Genomic DNA, 24785 nt, shown 5'->3' with positions numbered 1-24785 from the left:
CTCCCTAGCTGTGGGGGTGGCAAAGACACCAGAAATGCAGCCCAGCAGACAAGGGGGCTGGTTGTGAGGAGCTGCCCCAAGTAATGGGCCACAATGGGGTTGCTGCCCCAAGGAGGAGGGGGAGGCTCCTCCACAGCAGCGTCATAACAAAGGGTGTCCAGGCTGTTCCACACTGGGGGCTGCTGGGAACTGGCTGCCTTCCAGCTGCAGTGGAGCTCTCTGGCTTCCCTGTGCTGTTGGCAACTGGGGCTGCCATCCTGCAGGGGAACTCCCAAGCTCCAGGGGTATTCACTCTGAGGGAGCTACTTGGGGAACTACATGGGTTGCTCCTTGGCTGCCCATGTTGTGTGGCATTGGGAATGGGGCTGCAGTCTGTGGGAGTGGCTCCTGGCTTCCCCGAGCCATGGGGAGCTGGGAATGGGGCTGCAAGCCCCACAAGTGAGGCTCCCAGCTTCCCCAAGCTTCAAGGAGCTGGGAACAGGACTGCAAGTGCCTTGGGGAGGCTCCTGGATTTCCTGAGCTGCAGGGAGCTGGGAATGGGGCTGCAAGCCCCACGGGTGAGGCTCCCAGCTCCCCGAGCTGCAGGGAGCCAGGAACAGGGCTGCAAGCCCTGCCTTGGTTGGGGGAGGGTCTTGCAGGCTGGAAAGGCAGCAAAAAGGACTGTGAGGGACACACACTACCCCTCCCCACCCCAACATACCCTGCCTTACCCTATGGCATGGCCCCTGCTGGCTCCCTCTCCTGCTGCCTGCACACCTGACCAGTCAGTACGTGTTACATGTGCTCTCCAGCCAGCACCTGGTACTTGCAGCTGTGACTGCGCTGACCAGGGGAAGGGCAGCTCAGCAAGGGGTGTGAGTATGGGACAATTAGCCCTTTTGTTTGAATAAGTTGGGGCATCTTCCTGACACCTGAAATGTCGGACTCTCTGAGCCAAAATGGGATGGAGGGTCACCCTACTCTGGGAGCAAAGTGTTGTATTGCTCTTGCATGCTGTAGAAAGCACCCTCTCTTGTGAGTCCCTGAACTTAATTGAGAATCTCACGGTGTTATTGAGTATGCAAATAAATAACAGTAAAAATAACAGCCCATATATGTGCTTTATTCATTTCCAGGATTTTGCTTTCCAATCCTTCTGGACTCCTTGCTGGCTATGTTCTCCTATATGACTTCTCCCATAAAGCACCAGGCCTATCCATCCCACTCAGTTCACATTTTGTTCTTTCGCTGTTTTGTAAATCACCATCCCACCCCCCCAACCACCACTACCCAGAATCCTGTGGTAATCTGCCCCACTTCCTTTTAATACTTCTTCACTCTCTTCCATGAAGATCTGTCCCAGACTAAGACTTGCCAGGTTCCTCTTCAGAGAAAACATATCTTATTTTGCATATGGTGGCTGCTACTTTGCACTTACATTCTATAATCAATATTCTGAATTTCCTCTGAAATGATATGGTGTAAGATGTCTCCTTGGCAAATGGACAATTATTATTGCAGATAAGGGAAATAAATAGAAACTGAAGAGTGTTTTTTTTCTTTTCCATATTAAAGCAGAGGATATATCTTCCAAAAGTAGAATTTAAAATCATTACAGAACCTAGATAGAGGGAGATCTTGCTTTCTCTAAAACACTTAGTTGATGGTGTAGCAGGACCTTATATTAATGATTTGATCATGTGGCCTCTGTCATCTTCCTCAATGGCTTTATTCTCACAGGTCACCTTTGTCTTCTTGGATGGCATGCCACAAATGAAGCAAGAGGGGAGATGGGTAGTGCATTGATGGTGAAAGTTCAGGACAGACTACATCATAAAGTGCTTTTGAAATATTATGCCATAGCCATACAGAAAGCATCCGCAAAATCTTTGTTAGCAGATTTGTACAAAGTGGTGGACAGCTTGATTATTCCAGTTTATCTGCATTCAAGAACTAAATCAAGTCCCTCCTTTTGTGAGGCAACTTCTGCACACTTTCTGGATTCAGGTCAAACTACACACATTTACTGCCTGTCTTGCCACTAACGATGCAATGTCTTGTCTAGCCAATGTCACTAACTCATCTACTGGAGGCATACCTCAGTCCATGACTTGTTTCCTTCCTGGCTGGTGAAGGCCATCAAGGAATTACTGGTTGTACTCTTAGTGGAGACTGTTGATGCCTCCATAGGAGGGCAGGACGCTGTTTCAACTGGAGACCTCCATACCTCAGGAAATCACCTCCTGCCATAAAAAAAACTAGCTGGCTACAAGCCACTGCTATGATTTTCTTCTTGAGAAAGGTTATGAGAAGTTTTTGGTAGGACAACTTTCACAGCCTCCACTTGCCTGAGATTTTCTTGAATCTGTATATAGATCTGTGCTTGGTACAGAAACCTTGCTGTTTTCATAAATGAACTCATACCAATGAAGGATGATTAGGTGTGTCCATATGAATATTACTGGTATGGTTGCAATACAATTGACCATGAGACGTTGAAGGCTTTTCTGTTGTCTACAGCAGCAGTGGAGAGGTCTCTTGGAGTGCTTTCATTCTTCACGAGCAAAGATTCTACTAGGCAATGACTTGTCCCCTCCAAGATATACCTGCATGCTTCCATTTATTTCTCTCCTTGTTTGATACTATATACATAGCAATGGCGGAGTTACTGAGAAGACTGTGGCGCTTTTAATATGATGATAATATACAACCTTCTGCCTCCTTCTTGACTGATCAAGGAGGAACAGATGAGAGAATGACCCAGAGATTAGGGCAAAGAGGAGCTGGATGAAATTCAACACAGACAATTGAGGTGATACTAATAGATAAGGCAAAACAACCAGAAGAGACAGTGCAAAATTAGAATGAGAACACATTAACTGCCACGATAATCTGAGTTCATAACTCAGAGGCCTGACAAGGTTCAGAAGACTAGGCAGTGGTTAAGAAGATCAGAAGAGGCATTTTGCTGTCTACCCCACACTGTCTGAGGACATACTTAACATTCAGATGCTGGCCTAGCTACATGCCTTTGTCACTTTACTTTTAGACTATTGAAATGTGCTCTGCATGATGGTGCATCCTAAATCTATTCAGTAGCTGGAATTGGTGCATATGGAAGCCAACTTTCAGAGTGGAACATCTCATAAGAACATGACACCTGTGCTCTGGAATTCACACAAGCCATAAGTTTCTTGGAACCAGCCTCCTTCACTGACCATTTTCCCCCACATAAGACACTCACTCTACAGCTCTGGTCAATAGAGGTGCTGTTGCTAGTTTCCCCTTAACATAACACAAGATGCCAGATGCCAGGGTGTTTCCAGAAAGTTCACTCCATCCTACTCTAGATTCATTGTCTTTCAGGGAATGCCACACAGCTCAAATGTATCATGGGGGTTTTGAACAGAGGGACTGGAGGTATAGGCTGATGTACAATGATACACACATGCTCTAGAACTGGAAGGGACCTTGAGAAGTCATCTAGACTAGTCCCCTGCCCTGCCCTCTTGGTAGGACCAAGCACCATTCCTGGCATCTATTTGCTACAATCCCTAAATGGCCTCCTCAAAGACTGAGCTTACAACCCTGGGTTTAATCAGGCCAATGCTCAAACAACTGGGATATCTCTCCCTCCTCATCTACTAATGTATTATATACTGCTGTTGCAGCTTGGTAACACTAGGTAAGGTGATTGCACTGTATTTTGGTTTTGTAATTTCAAATACTTTGCAGAGCACTAGGAGCCTGTGGTTGGACACTTCCTAGCGTTGCTAACCAGAAAGAAAATAAATAAAATAAATAAATAAATCAAACTACAGGAGGAGTTACTGTCTACTGGATATTATCACTATTAGTAACCTGTACCTGCTCTTCCACAGGTATTCTTGATCCTTCATTTAGGATGATTCAGCCTGAGGCCAGGTTAATCATCACAGCATCAAGATTTGTCCTTCAGGGATCATAGATTTCTGGAGAATGGTACATTTTATGAAAGTGATTACTGAAAGAAAAAAAAAGTTTTGTATGATAGTTTTCCTTTGCAGACATAGCCAAGCTCAGGATTTGAGTGTCGGAATATAGTACCTGAGGGATCCCTGTGGTTGCTGATTGGTGAAGTTTGAAAAACCTTAGTTTTCTGAATGCAGGTCTTATTACAGTCACTTTCTGAGGGCCATTAATGGCGTTACAATTAAATGTTTTAAATTAAAGAAAAAAAGTGCTGGATCAAAGTGAAGCCACTTTATTTGGCATGAAAGTCCCTCTCTCCTGCCTGTGTTTGTGTTTTTGTTTTAAATGACTGACTATATGATATTAGATTGTAGGAAGGTTATTTAATGACATCTTGCAAAAGTCATCAGTCCTTTCTTTAGCCGCCTTTACCTCCCCACCCCTGTTCTCTCTCTTTCTCTTATACAACTAACTGTTATAAAAACACAGCTGGTAGAAGGGAAATATTCATTGGAGGTTGAACCTCTCCAGTGCGGCACCCTCATGACCTGACTAGTGCCAAAGGAGAAAATTTTCCAGACCATGGGAAGTCAATCTTGCCTAGTAGCACTACCAATATTTCCACTGCTTACTGGGCTCTTGGAAGACATGTAGGGGTAAATTACAGCTAAGTAACAACACAGAACACTGAGAGATAGGACTGGTGGCTGTAAACAAACATTATGGGATCATGGGAAACTTGGCCACACCCATGATAAGTGTTAGTCTGGCTAACTAAAATCATTCTGGATTATGGATGTTGCAGAAGAGAGATTCAACCTGTACCAATACATTGAAAGTTCAAGTATTTTCTTTTCATGGGCCATTGAAGTCTTAAAATAAAAAAGTTCTAAAAAATGTAAGTGCAAATGACAAGAAAAGTTCACTGTAGACTTATATAAATATACAATTGAAAATATATGAATAAAATAATATAAATACCTGTGTTTCAGTGTATGGTTTTAAAATGCTTGAAAAACACGCTCCTACTTTTTAAATGGATTTTTTAAAGTGAGTCTTAAATACAATTTGATTGTTTCCATTTTTGGTGTTATACCTACTCAGGTATTTTGTGTAGCGATTTGAAAGCAGAAAGGCAATTCCTTAGCAATGCTAATAGATAAATATTGATTCAACAAACAGATCATCTTAAAGATGTACTTTCTTCTTTTCACAGACAAACATATATAAATTTAACTCAAATAAAGCCAAAAGCTAAAATATATTGCGTGTAATGATTTCTGTGATGGAGGAAGCTCAGGTTCAAGTTCATTATCTTTGTATTTTCAGGGAAGTTTGCCTGCAGCTCTGAGGAACAACATTTAACTGAATTTTATATGAGAACATTAAAGAAACTGTAATGTACAGGTATAAAGTAAGTGATCAAACTGAAATGAAAGTATGCCAATTTCTCCCCGTTAGCTCACACCATTATCATCCTTTCAGAGGATGTCAAAATCATTTCCCAAGAATTCTCATTTTTTATACATTTGGGAAGTGTAGGTACAATTATTTTAACAGCATTCTATAGCACTAAGACATATAACAAAATCAGTTATTTACATCAAGAAGAAAAGATTCTGAAAGCAGAAATAAATGAAAGGCAGAAACAGAGGTCCAGAGACATCACTATTAAACTCCTGGCTTTAATGAGACACAATCAGAAAGAATACATTATGTAAATATGTATGTACAAAGGACAAAGGGCTTTTATAGTCATATATACAGTAGCAACCAGGCCATAGTGATTAGGAGTCTCATTTATAATTCCTAACTGAAGCTTTACCATAAAACACATAATATGGGAATTAAAATATTTTATTCAAGTCTGAAGACTGACTCAATTGATGCACAATCCCCCTCATCTGTCTAAGCTAAGGATTTTAAACATGAAAAAAAAAAAACATTATGTTGAAAGAATAATTCACGGACCTTCCAAGAAAACACTCATACACACTTACTATGAGCAAAGGCAAACTGATTTTTGGTCTCCTTCTGAAGGGGAAAACCCGCTCACAGTTTTCTGAAGACATAGCTGTACTTAAAGGCACATAACTCAGAAAGGGCAGTGCTCTAGAAAGCTGCCTGAAAATTGGACACAAACTCCAGGTCTGCATTAACTTATCTCTCAACCATTAATGTGCATCCTCCTTATCATCTTCTTTCTGCCTCCTTCAACTAAATGAAATTAAAGAAAATACACACGTTCCAGTGGTCCCTGCAGAAGTTGTAATGAAGGTAAGAGCAAGTGAGTGGTCCATTCTAAACTTGTACTTCCATATGTTCATAAAAAATAACAAATTTGTTGCAGTCTGAACTTCAAGATGTTCTGTATAAGTCTAAGTTCTAGGCTGGTGTACACCTTGGAGGTCTTAGGTGGCAGTACTTACTCCATGAGACCAAGTTGTGGGTGAATAAAACAGCTGAAGCCTCATTTACAAGAAGCCAATGGAATTCATGCAGCATCAGAGTGGACTGTGGTGGCTAGTAAACAGATGGCGTTTAAGATTTTGCTGGGTCATGGGCTCTCTAAGGGGTTCTCTGCAGAAGGAATGGAAGCTGACCCACCTCACAGAAAAACTAGTGCAGGGAAGGGGGGAAAATGCCACCTGCTTCCCACCGGGGACAATCTCCTGAGTGCACAAGGAGATTTCCTGGTATGGTTGATTCATACCTACTACAGCGGGTTTTTACTGGTGCAGGTAAAATGAACATCTCTCTCTGCACCACTTCTGCAGGATTTGATTTTCAAGTGTTATTCCATGAGCTAAGTCTGGTCCAGCTAACCAATATAGGATTGGCCGTTTCCTAATTTTTCAATCTGAGAACTGGCTACTGCACATATGCAAGATATAACTTTAACCTATTCTTGTTCTGTAGTAGGGAGGGGCAGGAGATTTAACATGACAGCATTGCAAACATGTGCACCAGAGCTCTAAAAGAGCCTGGATGGTCTAATGATCCAATGCCCAGTTTCGTAAGGAGGGTTAAAATGCTGATATACACAATGAGAGACAGTGCTATCTACTGGACAGAGGCTTGGACTAGGAGTTGGGAGACCTTGATTTTATTTCTCAGCTGGCCACTATACTTCTGGGTAACCTTGGGCAAGTCATGCTCCATGCCTCAGTCTCCCCATCAGTACAATGCACATAAATAGCTGTGTCCACACTGAGCCCTAGTGCCGACAGTTTGATGCAAATAAGCAGTCTCAAAAATGCAAAATGGTGGCTCACTTGCATAGCCATGTAGAAACGTGCATATTCATGAGGATAATTTGCATATTCACAGCAGAAATCAAGCAGTGTAGATGTGGTTCTGTTGGCAAAACCCCCCTTTGTCAGAAGCCCCTTATTCCTGTTTTTTTTTTCATGCATAAGGGACTGCCGAAAAAGGAGGGTTTTGCAAGCAGAACCATACGTACACAGCTTGATTTCTGCTGTGAACATGCATATCAACCTCATGAATATGCAAATTACCAACGGATATTCAAATTGGTCATTATTTTACATTTCCCAGACCAGCTATTTCCATTAAACTGTCAGCAGTTGGGGTCAGTGTAGACACAGCCAATGATTCTTATCTTCTTTGTAAAGTGCTTTGAGAGCTTGTCATGAAAAATACATGCAAAAAGGTGTTTTATTATGAAGTTTCCACACAGTTTATATAATATTGTGCATGTATCACTCAATACAAACACTTCTAAAAGTTATTTCATACCTACACAGACACAGAAAAATGATTTTTCTTGTCTTCAGTGTTTCGATTCCTTGCCTTCTATGACATGTTTATTTACTAATTACATTCTAATTACTTAATGAGCTAAGACATTCCCTTTCAACAACAATAGCAAACTACATTATTATTGTGTTATGCTACTGCTAAAAAGGCAACATATATAAAGCTTTGGACATAGATTGTTAATCATGCTTAACCAAAGCCTAATGACAAAGTAAGTAAAGTGGAAAATGTACAGGTTGGTATCATACTGTGCAGGAATATACTCTTCTTTTTGGGGACAGTTCTATTTTCATTAGTACCATGGAACAAGTTCAAACTTCAACTCTCTAATGCCTAGTAAGTCATATACTAATTAATGTGATTCTTCTATGTTCAGTCCCACCAAAATCCAAACAATTGAATTGATAATTAACTTTAAATGGTGGTGTGGTTTTGCCCCTTTCCCTTTTTTTTTTCCTTTCTCCCTGTGCTTCATTGTCCATGGTTCAGTTCCCAGGGATATCTGTCAGCCCAGAAATAATCAAGTTTCTAACCTTCATGCACTGGGGAAATGGTGGCTGCTGAGCCAAAGATAGAGAAATAAACCTGAAGAGAATGGCTCCAAATGACAGAATACCGTTAAGACAGAAAATATGGCTAGAACAATGCGTGCTTCCCTTGTGTAATGCTTTACAGTAGCAAAACATAGCTTTGGGGAAGCAAACAGCATCTTAATCCACCAACACAAGTGAAATATTACTAGTGGCAGTGAAGCAAGAGAGTCTGATTCTGTGATTTCTAGTCAAAATAATCTACAAGAAACTATTGGTTTTCTGTTGGGACAGACACCGGAACTGCTATTCTGCTACCTATTCCTGGTCCACTGTGAGTTTATTTGGAGGACCACAAGTCTCCAGTATGTGTGGGCTTAAAAGTTGAATTTTGCTGTCCTATATGGATCAAGGTATGCGGAATGTTGACATTTTCAGAGCTGAACTAACAGAAGCTCACCCACCTTTTCTCCCTCTGGGACTAACACAGCTACAGGAACACTACATATAGCTATCTGTAGTGGAACCTTAGGTTTGCTTATAGCATGCAGGACTTATTGTTGGACTCCTCCCCTGTGTTGGTGGTACTGTGTGCCAGTCCCTGTCAAGGAATGTAAACGAGTTTCAGTAGAAGAGTTAGATGATATGTAGTTTCAATAACAAATTATGTTGGTCTCAGCCTATCTCCCATATCAGCACTCATTACCATACGTAGATGAAACCAAGCTTTGTGAATACAATAAGCTTTCAGTGCCCTGCTTGTCCAGAACAGGGGGATGGTTGTAAATATTGAAGAGGTCATGAACAATTGGTCATTACAACCTACTGATATTTTTTCACACAACAAGAAGCAGGTGTATACTGGCAGTTTTGCTCAGGCAAGCAGTACAGGGTGTCTTAGGGTGCCACACATCTTACCATTTGGCCTGTCTTCACTAGAATATTATTTATTTTGTAAAATGTCCAACTTTTGCTACTATGGGTGCATCTCTATTGGGTGTGGTGGAATCAGAAAGCGACCACATAAAGCCGGTGTTGGCATGTTAATCAGATGCTCTGAACAAGCATATGTGGTAAGGGTGGATAGAGCTCATGCTCTTACTACCAGTCCAGGTTCAAAAGGACCTGATGCTCATGTGGTAGCAGCAGCAGCCAGACCTCTGGGCCCTTTAAATGTCCTGGAGCGCTTTGTGGCATGCTCTGGGCAGCTCTCAGAGTAGGCCAGTGCGGCTTATACCAGGCGGTACTGAGGACTGGCTGCCCCCAGCCCCATCCGTTCTACCCAAGGCCCCGTCCCTTCTAGGAGTGTGAACCTGAGATGCGTGACACATGCCAGGGGCCTGGCAAGGCTTCTGCCCCCACAATTATTAGCATGGGTAGCGCTGCAATGGTGGTAGCAACAGCTATAAACTCAAGAATAGAAAGCAAAACAAAACAAAAAGGTGTCAGTAGAACACACAGAGCTCTGAAATGATACAATGAAGAGAGCTCAGACAATATATCTAGGAAACAATACTAGGCAGCTCCACCACATGTCTCAGTGTCTCCAAGTTAGAGTGAAGGTTTCTACTCTCCACGGAGTTCTTGCTTTTCCTTTGTGCTATGGCATATGCTTCACGTACATATGGCACTAAGCAACTAAAGCGCCTCTGAAAAATCATACTAAGCTCTAAAATTATATTGTCAAATAAGATCCCAAAGAACTGAAGCAGGACACCTTTTGACAAGTAGAACAGTTGCAGCTGCTGAGAATATTGTCTCTTTATTCTGACAGTGGGGAACCTCATGACATAGTGGGCATAACGATAATTGTTATAGGATGAATAAATGAGGTCAGGCTAACTTAGAAATGGTGCAGCCCATGTCAGAATTCTGGTACACAATGTGTAGCTTCTAGAAACAGCTGTGAAGAATTATGAAGATAATATGTTAACCAAATGCACATGCCACTAGGTTATGCTGGGGGGATAACAGAGTTAGAGTTGGAAAAGCCCTGTTACATAACTGAATTCACACCATGTGCAAGAGACAGATGTTGCAGGCATTTCTTGCTGACATCCCTTTCCTCTTCCTTCTCATGTTGCCTTCCTATATTCTTTCACAGTAGAAAAACTCATTTTTGCACCATCAAGAACCTGCATCATCTTTAAAATACTTGCCTTTTTGAACGTCTTTGCAGTTGGGGGAAGAATATGAAATACATAACTAATAGAGACACTTCAGAATTTTCTTCAATTTTTAAATTTTCTTCAATTCTTCCTGACAAATACAATCAACCTCTTTTCGATGAACCAATTATGTGCCAGATATTAAACCTGCGTTATTTGCTGAATGAAAGTAGTCAAAAACAACTATATTTTCCCTCCTCCTGCCTGTATCTATTTTCACAAAGCACTTTTTAACAAAGGTCTGTTCAAAGAGTATTTTGCCTGTAAAGAGAAAGAAAAATTCCTTTATGTTGTGTTTGTATTTTTAAAAGCACCATTCTTCAAAAAGATGTTGAAAAGCTCCTTTCTTCTGCTAAAAAAGGTATATATCTCCTATATTGTACTAGCAAATGTTCTCTGGTGATAGGTGCTAGTAAAAAAAATCATGGATGGAGGAGGAGGAATAGACAGACAAACAGGCCAGATAATTAGGCCAAAGGCAGGTTTGGAAATAAACTTTGTTTTCTCCACAAGTAAAGAAAAATGCAAAACAACAACAAAATATGTCAACTCTAACTGGAGACTATGCTAATGTGAGTTGAAAGTCAGCAAAGAGTGACATGCATACTTTTGCTAATATAGTCCACCAAGAGTTTTTAGAAACTGCTCACTAGTTTTGCTTAATAAATCCAGTCTAAGATGACCAAACAAACCTATTATTTCGATATCATTCCAGTAAGAGAAGACTGAAAGTGTCCTTTGACGTTGCTATGATAATCAGTGTGGATAGCTCTAAAATAAAACAGATAGCCCATTTTCTTTTAAGGACAACTTACAGTTTTGAAAGAAAGCTTCTAAAACATGAATACTGAAATCAGAACATGGCTATATAATCTGTACCCCCCGTATTGATACATAAGAGTTGCTAAACTCTGGAGGTAAGGCTGATGTGCTCTATGAGAAAGGGAGGCAGGTACTGAAACCCAGTTTGCTTGCACTCAGCTACAGGAAAGCGTATATGTGATTTTTCAGGAATTTGATGCTATACTCTTTGCAAAGGTATCTATGCTTATGGTGCCTGATACCTGAAGAGAAATAATATTTGAATACTGTAAACCCTTGAGTTTTGTGGGGGTTGCATTTTGCTCCTGGTTCCCCTGGGCTGGTCAGTTTCCTGGCTCACAGAGTGGCAGGGAGCCACAAACCAGGGGGCAGCCTGAGTCCTGTCTCCCCAGCGCTTGCCAGACCTGGGAGACTGACCAGCTGAAAGCTGCAGAGCAGCTTCAAATTGTGCTTAACTCACGTTATAGTGAGTTACATACAACTTGAAGCCACGTATTTCGAGGGTTTTACTGTACAAAGAGATTTTTGGCAGGGGAACTACGCCATTCCAATTTATACTCACATTAAATCCAGGGATCTTGTGTCTTGCTCTAACACACAAGACCACAGAACCATAAAGGGCAACAGACTAATACAGATACATCCTCTCTCTGCTTTGTACCAAGAGCAACATCCTGCTCTGCCCCTGGTAGTTGGGGCTCCAGGAATCCATGGGAAGAGTGATTCTCCCAAACACATCTCACTGTGGGGGTCATGCACTGAGCTCTCTTCAGTTATTTTAACCTAACAATTAAAACATGATAGGAAGAGGTAAAGGAAGGACCCATCACCCCAGGTGTATTCTTATTGTCACCTGGCATTCCTCCAGTGAAGAGACAACACCAGTGAGGTTACAGTCATGTCTTACCCTTACTGCTCAGCATGCATGCTGGTGTCTAGGGGGAGAACATTTATTTCCTATCTTTTTCTTATTTTTTAACCAGTAATTGAAGGATGAGATGATCTTCCCTCTTCCCTTATGACATTTTACTTTGTGTAAAAGGCTTTGATGAGGAAGTTTATCAAAGGCTTTAGGAAAGTCCAAGTTCACCATGCTTACTGGATCACCTTGTGCATATTTTTTGACCCCTTCAATGAATTCTAACAGATTGGTGAGCAAGATTTCTCTTTCCAAATGTGGTGTTGATTTCCCCAACATATTGTGCTTCTCTACATTTCTGATAATTATGTTCTTTAACAGTGCTAATGCTAACGGTAGGCTTACTGGCCTGTAATTGCCCGGATCACCTATGGAGCCTTTTAAAAATCTGGGTATTAGCTATCTGTCAGTTACCTGGCCCAGAGACTGACTATTACCCATAACTTTAAACAGTCTAACAAACTCCTGAAAATGCAACACTACTTTATCTGAAGAGAAGCCCCTCTGAAATGTCTCAGCTACCTATGATGATTCCTTTTATAAGATTAAAAAGTCCTTCAATTCCTTCCTCATCTTGAATTTTCCAGGCACAAGAGTGCATGCTGTGTTTTTCTCCCAGCTAATCTTTACCAAGACTCACAATTATCAGCTTCTCAGCATATTTTAATAAGAACCTAATAAAGATTGTAAATCCAACAATAATGCTAAGCCTGTGTGCCTAGAAGGAATAACATTGGAGTAACACTACATTGGAAAACCTCTTTCGTAATTGTGACTTGAAACAAAAGAATAGAAAAAAACGAGGACCAACTACTATTATGTATTATGCATTGACTCAGTTTATGTTGTTTTATGTGTATGATGAAAAGGCAAATGAAAACCCATTTCTCCTTCAGGTCAAGTCTCTTTCTCAACTATTTGTCTTTGTAATGTAGTGAAGCAACAGATGGCAGAGTAAAATTTAGTACGCATTTTGGGTACTGTACACAGCCCAGCCCAGAATTACTGTCTAAAAAACACACTGTAATTTATCTTGCACGTAATTTGCAAAGTACCTATAAAGTACAGTAATGTGATACCATTTATTAAGCAACATAAAAGTTAAATGACACAGAAACTAAAAGAGAAGAATAAGACTTGTCTTCCAGCAAAGGGAAAATTTAGCCTGAACATTTGTATATTTTAACTGAAACACTGACCTCTTAAATGTTGCCTGCTCACTTTTCTCTGAGAGCATTTGTAGCTGTGAACATTTTGAACATAAATTTGTCCTGTGGTATTTATGAACATTCTTCTCAGTGGGATTCACTACTAGTATCATTGATGTGATTAGGCTAAACCAATGAAAATAAATAACAATGTTACCAGCATTCATGCTAGAGTAGGTCAATATGCAATTGGCCTGGAGAGTAATGATTAAGTGAAATCTCCCAGTCACATGCAAACATTTGAAGTTTAAAATTGCAGGTTTATAAATTAATTTCCTTTACCGTACTTTACCACTAATAAGGTAACCAGATTTTATGGTCAACCAGGACAGTGCTATAAAAGGTTTAAAATTTTATTTGCTACATACATAACAAGGGAAAGAAGTTGATTCCTTTTTAAACAGTGGCCCTAACTCTGCAGTACCAAGTAACCGTACATAGTGAAATTGCAACACCTATCATATCCATCCAAATGAAAATAACAGCCTGAATTATATTGTTTTAATACGGCCAACTGCAATATATAGATACCGTGATACAATTATTAGTAAAAGGTAAAAAAAAGAGAACATAGAGTTCCTAGATAAACTGCCATACCATTAAACATTGGCCGTTAATATGCGAGAAGGAGCACTGAATTTCAATTCTTGAAAAATCTGGCCAAAATTTTACAAGCCTGGGTTTCTAACATCAGCTACTTAAATACATTTTCAGTATTTAAATAAGAGGACTGATTTTCAGAGGAGGTGAGAACGCACAAATCCCCAGTAATCTAAAACTAATTACAGATCATGAAATTAAATAATGTAAAAGTTGACAGGGACTAAGGGGCAGAGCAGTCTTAACATTGATTTTTATGACTATATGCTTTACTTTCCTACTTTAGCATTCTTTTAAGACAGGAATTGCCATAGAAAACCTATTTTAATAAAATGGAACACAAGAGCATTTTCTATTATTTGTTAAGGGAGGACAAACAATGCCGCCATTGAAACGATATGTGTGTATACCCTAGAACTGCCTACTGAATGATACAGAGATGAATGTATTTGTGTGTCATGAGTATAAGTGAATAATGTGCTGGTGAAAACACATCATGTATACAAGTTGTACGGTGATATATTTCCTTTAGAGTATTGGGAGACAGATTTTTAAAGTGTTATTAAAAGTTTACTGAGCATAGGAGAAAGATTTTAAACTACTAAAATGGAACAATCAACTTCAAGTTGCACTTGTATACTGAAAGGAAGATATATATACATACAAAAGGCAAGTCATCTGCTGAAGCGCACGCACGCACGCACGCACGCACGACAGTAACTTTTAGACCATCAATACATCTGAAAGTAAATACATATACCCCTCTTAAGACATATAATACTTAGCATTTCAACTTTCCTCCCCTACTACCACTGTAACAATATGCCAAACATGTTTTCACCCCCTTGTTTGTCTGTCTCCCCCAATAAGGGTTCTATACTTGCACTGAGAAATCCTCTGCAGTTGATGTTAATCAGTATGGATTTACTTTGGAATTAAGTAGACTCCCAGGATAGCAAATATTAAGGGATGATGGATGTCTGACAAATATTTAAATAAAAAACTGCTCAATTTCTCTTATGGTTATATTTATGAAGCTGAACTTTAAACAAAAAGAATATTATTGCAAAGCTCTGTGCATTAGCAACATTGCATTTAATTCAGCAATAAAATAAACTGTGGTTTGAGGCAGCTAGTGGGAATTGAGTTTCTTAGTGTATGCAGGCTGTACAGTTTTCAGGCTATGAAATATGTCTCCTGTTCTGACACTATTGCAACAGCATGGTTGTTCACTTTCCTTGTTTCCTTGAGGTTTATGGTCCATAAAGTTTAATAACAATCTTAACAACTGAACAGTGAGCACCCAATTCAGGGAGGCTGCTTTATGCAACAGGCTCTGAATTTTATCTATATAATTTTTAGTGGTAGCATATGCCATTTTTTCATCTCTGTCCATATATAACATTAAAGCAGGCACAAAATGGGACATGGATGGTCATTGACTTGCATTAGACTGTGAGGTACACAATCAGCATTGGCTCCAAGAAAATGCGAATCTGAATCTTCTAGACATTAAATAATTATTTCAGAGGAGAGTATGTGCCTGTATAAGTATAACAGATGCACAAGCTGAGATTCTGGCTCATTTTCTGTCGGTGCTCAAAGCAACTGGAAAGACAGCTAAATGGGTTATTGGAGTTTTCCTCTTTTATGCTGGAAAAATCTGCATATTGCACTGGACCAACATAGTGGTTCCGACATAGTAGCCACCCCAGGATCAGGACAAGAAGCTTTGCTGGTGAGCCACTGTCTCTGGCAGATTGAATGAAGCCAGGCAGACGTAAGACTGAGCAACACTGAGGATGCTCTAACTATGAGGTGAATGGTTCAGTTCCTATATGGCCTTATGATTAGTATGGTGCAAAGGTGGCTCAGAGCCTCACCTGATTCCTCCAACCTTGTCCATGGCTCACTCTGATCCTGCCTTAAGACCAGGGAATTTGGTTTATAGTCTGCAAGGCTCTCTAGATCTTTTTCATTGCGTGAAACATAGTTAGTTCATAATCAGAGCTAGAAACTAGGTAATTTCCATGGGGTTCCTATAGGATAAAAGTTAATATGAGGCATCTTTCATCTATTTATTGTATACTTCTCTGAAAATCTGGATTTCACTTATTGGCTAAAGAGATACCAACAATAACTATCATCCATCAAGATTTGAGAAAAGCATATTTAGCACTTATGGTTATTCAGGGGTTTTTAAATTGTGTGTACTTTGTGCATTTGGGAACCCCGTTAGCCATAGCCTCAGTTGGTCATAATCAATATAGCCCAAATCACTTCAATGCCCAGTTTATACTCAGGAGATGTTGTGTTTTGTGCATAGGCTTCCTCCCCAAGCGTTTATTTAATTTCCCACGTACAGTGGTCACTTATACCAACTCTGTAGGTCACAGTCACAGCTACTGGAGCCTACTGTAGAAGAGCTAAGCAAGGCCACTGCTTTGCTATCAAGTGGTAAATCTCCTGGAAAACATGGCATTCCAGTGGAAATCTTCAAGTTGAGAAAGTCAGCCTATTACCATATTTTCATCAACTGCTACTTAAATGATAGAAGATTTCACAGGTAAACAAAAGTGCTTCATCTCCATTCACTAACTGTATAAAAATAAAGGTGAAAAGGTTTACTGCAACCACTATGGGGGTATCTTGCTACTAAGTGTCGCAGGAAAAAAGATTTCAGAAAAGTCATTTTAGTGCACCTATAATAGCTCGTGAATCATATCTACCTCGAATTACAGTGTGGATTCAGGATTGGAAGATCAATTACAGACATGATATTTTCTTTGAATCAATCCCAAGAAAAGTGCAGAGAACAAAACCGACCATTGTACATCATCTTGGTGGACCCAATGAAAGCATTCAACACAGAAGGACAAGTCCGCTTGCAATAATAGACAAGATAAGATGCTCAACTACCCTGTTACGTATAAGTTCATTCCAGAATAATATGAGAATAACTGTCAAGTTTGACAAGTCCACACTGGATAGCTTTGAGATACAAAGTAGAATGAAAAAAAGATGCATTCTTCCCCCAAAATGCTTTGGAATAATCTCAGTACTCTTGAACTGTGAATTTATGGACATGAAGGATGGGGCGTACCTTTACACATGATTGGATGGCAAATTCTTCAGCCTCTCCTGATTCAAGTGAAAGAGGTGCTAATGAGGGAACTTCTATTCACTGATGATACTGCCCACAATGAAGATCTATTCCATGAATTTATGGACTGCCTTTCAAGTGTCCGCCAGGAATTTCCTCTTACCATCAGCATCAAGAAAACAGTTGTATTAGGACAGGGGTTCCACAACATCTTCAAACAACTTAAATGCAAACCAGCTAGAAATATTCCAGAAGTTAATTTATTTAGGTTCTACAGTGATCACCAACCTCTCACTAGATGAAGAACTAAATTTTTGCAGTGGAAAAGGGGCCATCACCATTAGCAGACTAACTAAAAGGGCATGGAACAACTCAAAGATGCTAGTGCACCAAGCTTGTAATCTCAGCACTCCCATGGACAATTTACACTTACCAGGAGAAAAGGTTAAACAGTTTTCACCTATATTGTTTATGCACCGTGCCCAGTACTGAATGACAAGATAAAGTCACCAACACAGAGGTTCTTTAAAGGGCAAATTTACCAAGTTTGACAGCCCTGCTCAAGCGAAGATGACTGTGAGGGCTGGATCATGTAAGATGGATGTATACCCAATGACAAGCTGTACAGGGAGCCATCAGAGGGAACAAGAGCAAGAGGATGCCCCAAGCTTTGCTACAAAGACACATGCCATCTAGATATGAAGCAATGTGGAGCTTATCTAGGTCAATGGGAAATCTTGGTAAGTCATCCCAACCACTAGTGTCATTGTCTCCATCATTGTATCAAAGCCCATGACAGAAGCTGGCTCCTATAACTTATAGAAAAAAGACTCTGTGGGCTTGTCTACACTACCACCTTCCCTCAAAGGAAGGATGGTAATTAGGGTGTTGGGAGTTTACTAATGAAGTCCTGCCATGCACAGGCAGCACTTCATTATGCAAATTCCACCCCCTCTCCCCCTGCAGCAGCTCCAAAGTTTTAAACTTTGAAGTACTGGCACGCGTCTAGCTGCGGCGCACCCGCTGGTACTTTGAAGTGCCGGGGCAACTTCCAAGTCCCCTTACTCCTCAAAATTTGAAGTACAACTTTGAAGTACTGACAGGTACGCTGTGTCTAGATACGTCCCAGTATCTAGTTAATATTCAAAGTTTAAAAGTTCGGAGTTGCTGTGGGGGGAGGCGAATTTGCTTAATGAAGTGCTGCCTATGCACGGCAGCACTTCATTAGTAAACTCCCAACACCCTAATTGCCATCCTTGCTTTGAAGGAAGGTGGTAGTGTACACACAACCTGTAAGAAGCAAGCAGCTCCCAATCAAGATGCACATCTTTGCAATAACTGCCAAATACCATGCAAATCTCAGACTGGACTATTCAGTCACATGAGACATTGCAAATCATCTACATCACAGGATGCAACTCCCACCATCCCTTGCCTTTCTTGCTTCAAGTTTGCATCCTCTGGATGAAAGCATGACAATCTAGAGCAAGAAAGGTGAGGAAAAAAAACCTTCCAACATACAAAACTACATCAATAGACAGGGGGACTCTGGTTGGATATGGAAGATTAAATGATTTTTCCCATTTTTAAGTAATTTAATAGATTTCAAGTTGACTGTCTTTAACATTTTACTACATCTTTTTTTGTGAATTTGACACATCAAGTAATATCAGAGTAAATCTACTTAAAATATTTACAATTACTTGCAAGATATTTTCTCATGAACCAGTAAATTGAAACTTCTTCTCAGAGGAGAGACATAAAGTCATTTTTATGGTGTTTATTGTAATTTTAATAGGCAATTTCACAGGTAAACAGAAGTGCTTCATCTCCATTCACTAACTGTATAAAAGGTTGTGCTGCATATCTAATGGAATCACATGTATTTGTGTAAAAGATGAACAAGAATTTTAAATGGCTGCTTTTGTAATTTAAAGTATATAATTGTATGTACCTAAAATAATCACAAACAAATATTCATATAGGAGTAAGCAGACAGTTTACCTTAGTTGGAAATACATTTTTAAAAAGATACATTTTGTACTGGAATTAAATCTGTTAGCTAGACAATCCTGTAAATTTATTTTCAAAGTAGTCTCAATCCAACCTCATTCAAATCTGTGCATGCTCAAAAAACCTGGGGTCACATGGGCAAATGACAGTTCCATGGGCAGAGTAGATTAATAGTCATAGAATCATTGGTCTGGAAGGGATCTCAGGAGGTTATCTAGTCCAGCCCCCTACTTCAAGCAGGATCACTCCCCACTAAGTTATCCCAGCCAGAAACTTGTCAAGCTGCAATTTAAAAACCTTGAGGGATGGAAATTCCACCACCTCTCTAGGCAACACATTCCAATAGTTCACCACCCTTCTGGTGAAGTAGTTTTTCCTAATACCCATCCTATACCTCTCCCTCTGTAACTTCAGTCCATTGCTCCTTGTTCTGCTATCTGACACCACTGAAAGCAGTTTCTCACTCTCCTCTTTAGAGCTCCCCTTCAGGAAGTTGAAGGTTGCTATTAAATCACCCCTAAGTCTTCTCTTCTGTAAACTAAACAAGCCCTGATCCCTCAGCCTATCCTCATAGGTCTTGTGCTCCCGCTCCTTAATTATTTAGTCATAGATTTTAAACTTAGAAGGGATGATTATGATTACCCAGTTTAACCTTTTGCAAAACATAATTTAGACAAGAGACTCCAGAATCAAGACATTGCTTCTAGCTGAGCTACAGCACATTTTTAAAGAAAGTATCCATTCTTGATTTAAAGATTCCAAGTGGTGAAGAATCCACCACATTACCCTAAAAAATTTTCTGAATTTGTCTCCTTCAGCTTCCGGTCACTGACTCTTAATGTACCTTTTTCTGGCCAATTAAAAAACTTCTACTATTGGAAATCTTTTCACCATGTAGGTACTAATGGACTGTAATCACATCATTCACTTTCTTACACTATGTAGATTAAGGCTCTTCAGTCTCTCACTAAAAGGCCTCAAATAATTTCTGTAGCTCGTTTCTGAATGCTTTACAGTTTATCAACATCCATGAAAAAGAACAGGCAACTAAAATGGACATAGTATTTCAGAAATAGCCTTACTAATGCTGTGTACATTTACACCTCCTCACAGTTCACTTCAATTTTCTCCTACTTACACATCAAAGGATAACACTTGCCACTGCAGCCTACTTCGACCTCATGTTCACTTCATTATCCACCATGACACCTAAGTCCATTTCACCTCTCCAAACTATAATCTTCTGTCTTAGATGAGTGACCTCTATTCTTGCTTCTCAGACAGATGACCTTGTGTTTAACTGTATTAAAACAAAGGTTGTTCAAGCAAGCCAATTCACCAGGCAATGCAGATCATTCAGTACTTTTTACCACATCCTCAATTTTATCTCATTGGCAGACTTAAGCAGGAATTTTATAAAAACTTTTTCCAGATAATTTATATTGAACAATATGAGGCCAAAAATAGATGTTCTTTGGGCCCAACTAGAAAGTCCTCCATTAGATTTTCCCTTTATGGATACTTTGAGATCTGAGTTAGCCTGTTTTCAATCCATTTAATATATGCCACATGAGCTTGGTACAATTATAATTTTAATCAGAATTGTGTGCAACACTAATTCAAATGACTTACAAAAGACTAAGTATATTATGTCAATTGTGTTACCTTTGTTAAGCCAACTTGTAATCTCATTAATAAAGATACTAAATTGTATGACGAAACCTTTTCCAGATAGTTTTTGGCTAATTCTTTCAAAATGCTTGAGTGCAAGTCAGTTGGTCTGGCAGAAATAATAACGTTTCATTGTAGCAGTTCCTTTTTAGGTAGTTTGCCAGTTACAGAAAATTCCCAGTTTGGATGGACGACCACACTTGGTCTTTCAAAATGGAGCTTTTGGGTAAGAAAAAAAAACAAACCACAAATGCAAACACCATGAACAACACTGTTACATGAATTCCTACAGGATCATTACACATCAGATCATGTTCTGCTCTAAGCACAAAGTGTATTCTTATAACATTGTCTTCTCTAGCATGAACACACAGAAACAGAGGAAAGGGGAATGGAAGGGATCTTTTTGGTTCATCACCACCCCATCACACTTATATTCATAGAAAAAATTATATGCTCTGCAAACAAATCTTCCCGAGGAAGATGAGAGAAAGAAATAACCATGAGAAAGGTATTCGTCAAATAGTTTAACATAGCATTGGAAGGAGCTCAGACGAAGGTGGCCTAAGACTTCAAAATAAGCTAGACTGTCTTCAGTATCTAAGGTATGCCTGGTTACAGAATAGGAGGGTGGAAAGTCAAGGAGAATATGCTGTTTTCCCAGCATGCTTCTGTCCTCAACAAAGTCCTGCCACCAGAAACTGGCTTGGCTCCTAAGTAACTTAGAACAGTATTAAAGTATTAATGAACTCCTAGTATTTTCCTGACCCGAACATGAAGACAGGGTGGCAGAGAAAGAAGGCAATGGATGGCCTGAAACTGGCAAGGGATTCTGTAAATTCGTCTCCACCAGGAGAAACGTCAGGTGCTCTGTGAAGACAGCGTTATGGGATGTGGCCTGAAGTTCTCGCCCAATAACATAGCCTTTCATGACTACGCTTTGCCAGGATTCCACTTTTCACAAACAGCAATGAAAATCAGAAAAAATCCTGAGATTACCTGACAAAAATCCCAATATGCCTGTTGAGTTTTTATAGCTTGAGAAACAATAAAAACAGTAATGGTTCTGGATTGATCCAGTGTGCTCCCTGTGATCCAGAATACAAACCTTCACTCACATCCTTTACTTCACTAGCAAGTAATCACAATGAACCCAATGGAATTACTCACAGAGTAAGGTATTATGAATGTGAATAAAAATGGATAAATGCAAAGCCTCATAGACATATTTCAATAAAGCCGTGTATTTGTTCACTTTTTTAAAGGATAGCCTCATCTATTGTTCAGAATTTCCATTTCAGACCTTGTTAAACTTATCTTAAGTGACAAATGCAAGTTAACCCATTGACATATTCTGAATACTATAATTATCTGCAATCAAATCATATTAGAATGTGCATTTAGGTAACAGTAATTCCATTGGTGCTATAGTTGGGAAGATAAAATCAAATGGAAAAACAAGATGCATGCAAACCAAGGCATATTATCAACTGGAAAAAGTGCTATTTTCATTCTGAGAAGACAGTAGGTGAGAAAAGATATTTCTGCTAAGGAAAAGAGCAGACATTTTACTAAGAAGAAAATAGTGAGTTGCTTTGTCCTAAAGTCTCAGAGGAGCAAAGCCTGATGGTTTAACCATGGCATATGGGTTGCAGCCCAAGAGAGCTACAGAGAAAATTTGGAAGCTTGTGTCAAATTTCCTGCTCTCTATATAGCTTTGGCCTAGGCCTCAGCAGTCGTCTCCAGGGATAAAATGATGTACTGCAATATAACAAGCTGCCTGACATTTTGAAAAGCCTTAACCCCTGACTTCCCATCCACCTTTTAGCCTTGCAGCTTCTCCTCTTACCACTCAGAGCTGTGGGGTGTAAGATCCAAGATTTTGCTGCTAAGAAAAAAGGCACCACCCTTTTGTCCTTGCGGTAATTAATCAGCAATGACTCTTTGCTTAGTTAATAACATTGCCTTCAATATATTCAGTAATGCCAGTTATTGCAGAAGGTTCTGAACAGCTACTGTTCCCGGGGGGCTGTGGGATGACACATGGGTGTCAGCAGGTTGCAATACAGGATCAGAGGCTATATGTTAAAAGATCAAAGAGGAAGCATTTGTTTTCTGTAAACTAAGAATATAAAATTAACAACTATAACTCCTCTGGAATTCACAGAAGTAAGTATTTGTGCACCAGACGTGAATAGGTTTGAAACCAATCTGCTGAAATCATGAAGGACATAATATTTCTTGTTCTTCCCATAGGATTCAAATTGCTAACTGTTATTAGATAGCAAAACTCAGACACTGACATAATGTCACCTCCAGAACAGAAGTTTGGTTTCCAAACAAAGCAGAGAACTATGCACCATTGTGTAAGTAAAGGCTATTAACCAAACACTATATCCATTACCTCTAGTATAACGTCACATTCTAAAAAAGTCAAATCACCCAGGTGATCAAGACAGACTCTCTTACACTAGCTATTAAATGACTAGAAACAGAGAGGAAGCCGTGCTAGTCTATACACTATCAAAACAAAAAGCAGTCAAGTAGCACTTTAAAGACTAGCAAAATAGTTTATTAGGTGAGCTTTCATGGGACAGACCCATAGGCAGACCTAATAAACTATTTTGCTAGTCTTTAAAGTGCTACTTGACTGCTTTTTATTAAATGACTGTCAGACTAGTAAATAGATAGAACCTATCAAATGTACTTTCTCCTATAGTAATTTTCAACCATGATTTCGCTTACAAGGGTCGTCATTACAACCTTGCATTTGTTTCGTCCTGTACCTAGCAAAATGGAGCCTTGGACCATAACTGGGCTTTTAGGCACTATGATAATACATATAAATAATAATCATTATAAATACTACCATGCTGCAGATAACAGAGAAATTAATTTTACCTTGAACTAATAGTGGGGTCTGATCTACATTTAAAACTTAGGTCAACATAGCTACTGTGCCTTGGAGGGTGCAAAATTAAGGCCCTCAAGTGCCAAATCTATGCCAAACTAACTCTTGATGTAGATGCAATGAAGGTGACTGAAAAACGCTTCCATTGCCACTGGTACTAGGAGTTTGGCTTCAAACTACTGTAATTGTTGTAGGTGACATCTACGCTATGGGGTTATGCTGGAATAGCTACTGTGCTGCGATAGTCCCTAGAGCAGGGTCAGAAGCCTTTCTGAGGGGAAGTGCCAAAATCTGACCTTTTGACCTCTATGTACGGTCCAAGTGCCAGTGATACTTTTTAAAGTCACTAATAGTCCTATGTACAACAGCTTCATTAATAAATAAATTAAGACGCAGAGCTATACCAGGTAAGTGGTAGTTGGTGGCATTAGCTGGTCTTTCGTTAATTCACAGGTGGCATGGCTTTGAGGAAGCTCCCAGCTGCATGGGGGAGGAGGGGCGGGCTGAGCTCCCACCTTGTGTACAGATGAAAATTGGCTCACGTGCTGCTCTCGGTACACGTTAAAGGTTGCTGACCCCGGCCCTAGAGCATAGATATGAACTTGGCAAGTTTTTTAAATGGACACCAGCATTTATTTCACTTTTCTCCCATCCAACAAGCAGCATGCAAATAGCCAAGGGTTGTGGCACTTTTTGCATTCCTGGCACAACTCTGCCAAGGATGAAGTCTGTGGCTGGCATATCACATAATCCAAAGCTGTCTTTTCACTGTCCTTACATTCTTCCATCTCTCTTTCTTTATTAAATGTCAGAATCACACTTCTTCACAGCACAACCAATGGTTATACCATAAAAGCACTCTGTTTGCTAGGGAAGTTCTAAAAACTGAGAACTGCACAGTGTTAACACTATGCCCTGTAGGAAGTCAATCAGGCTAAACAAACAAACAAACAAACAAACAAATCATTTTATGAATGCTACATCAAATCTGCCATGGCTTTGCTCCGCAGCTGAATAAAACCTTTTCACTTACCAAAAACATGGCTCTTGCCCAAAATGATTAATTGCGGCTTTCTGGTCAATAAAACACTAAATAAAATGAAGAATGAGAATGTAATGTAGCTGAAATC

General features: G+C 39.8%; 1 protein-coding gene across 3 annotated transcripts in view; it reads right to left on the bottom strand.

Annotated features, from left to right (window-relative positions):
* WWOX (WW domain containing oxidoreductase) overlaps window positions 1-24785 on the bottom strand; it is a 768476-nt gene that overhangs the window by 193091 nt on the left and 550600 nt on the right. The window contains exon 9 of one of the 3 annotated variants that reach the window (XM_075009265.1): window positions 3861-3982. The exons of the other annotated variants lie outside the window; for them this stretch is intronic. Within the exon in view, the coding sequence (XP_074865366.1) occupies window positions 3980-3982 (3 nt within the window). The 3' untranslated portion in view covers window positions 3861-3979. Of the gene's footprint in view, window positions 1-3860; window positions 3983-24785 lie in introns of those variants that run through there. 3 annotated transcript variants of the gene reach the window in all.

The sequence above is a fragment of the Carettochelys insculpta genome, chromosome 14 (genome assembly GCF_033958435.1).
Source record: "Carettochelys insculpta isolate YL-2023 chromosome 14, ASM3395843v1, whole genome shotgun sequence".
Classification (NCBI taxonomy): Eukaryota; Metazoa; Chordata; order Testudines; family Carettochelyidae; genus Carettochelys; species Carettochelys insculpta.
The sequence above is the reverse complement of the archived record's forward strand: the minus strand, read 5'-3'. Positions and strand labels throughout refer to the sequence as shown.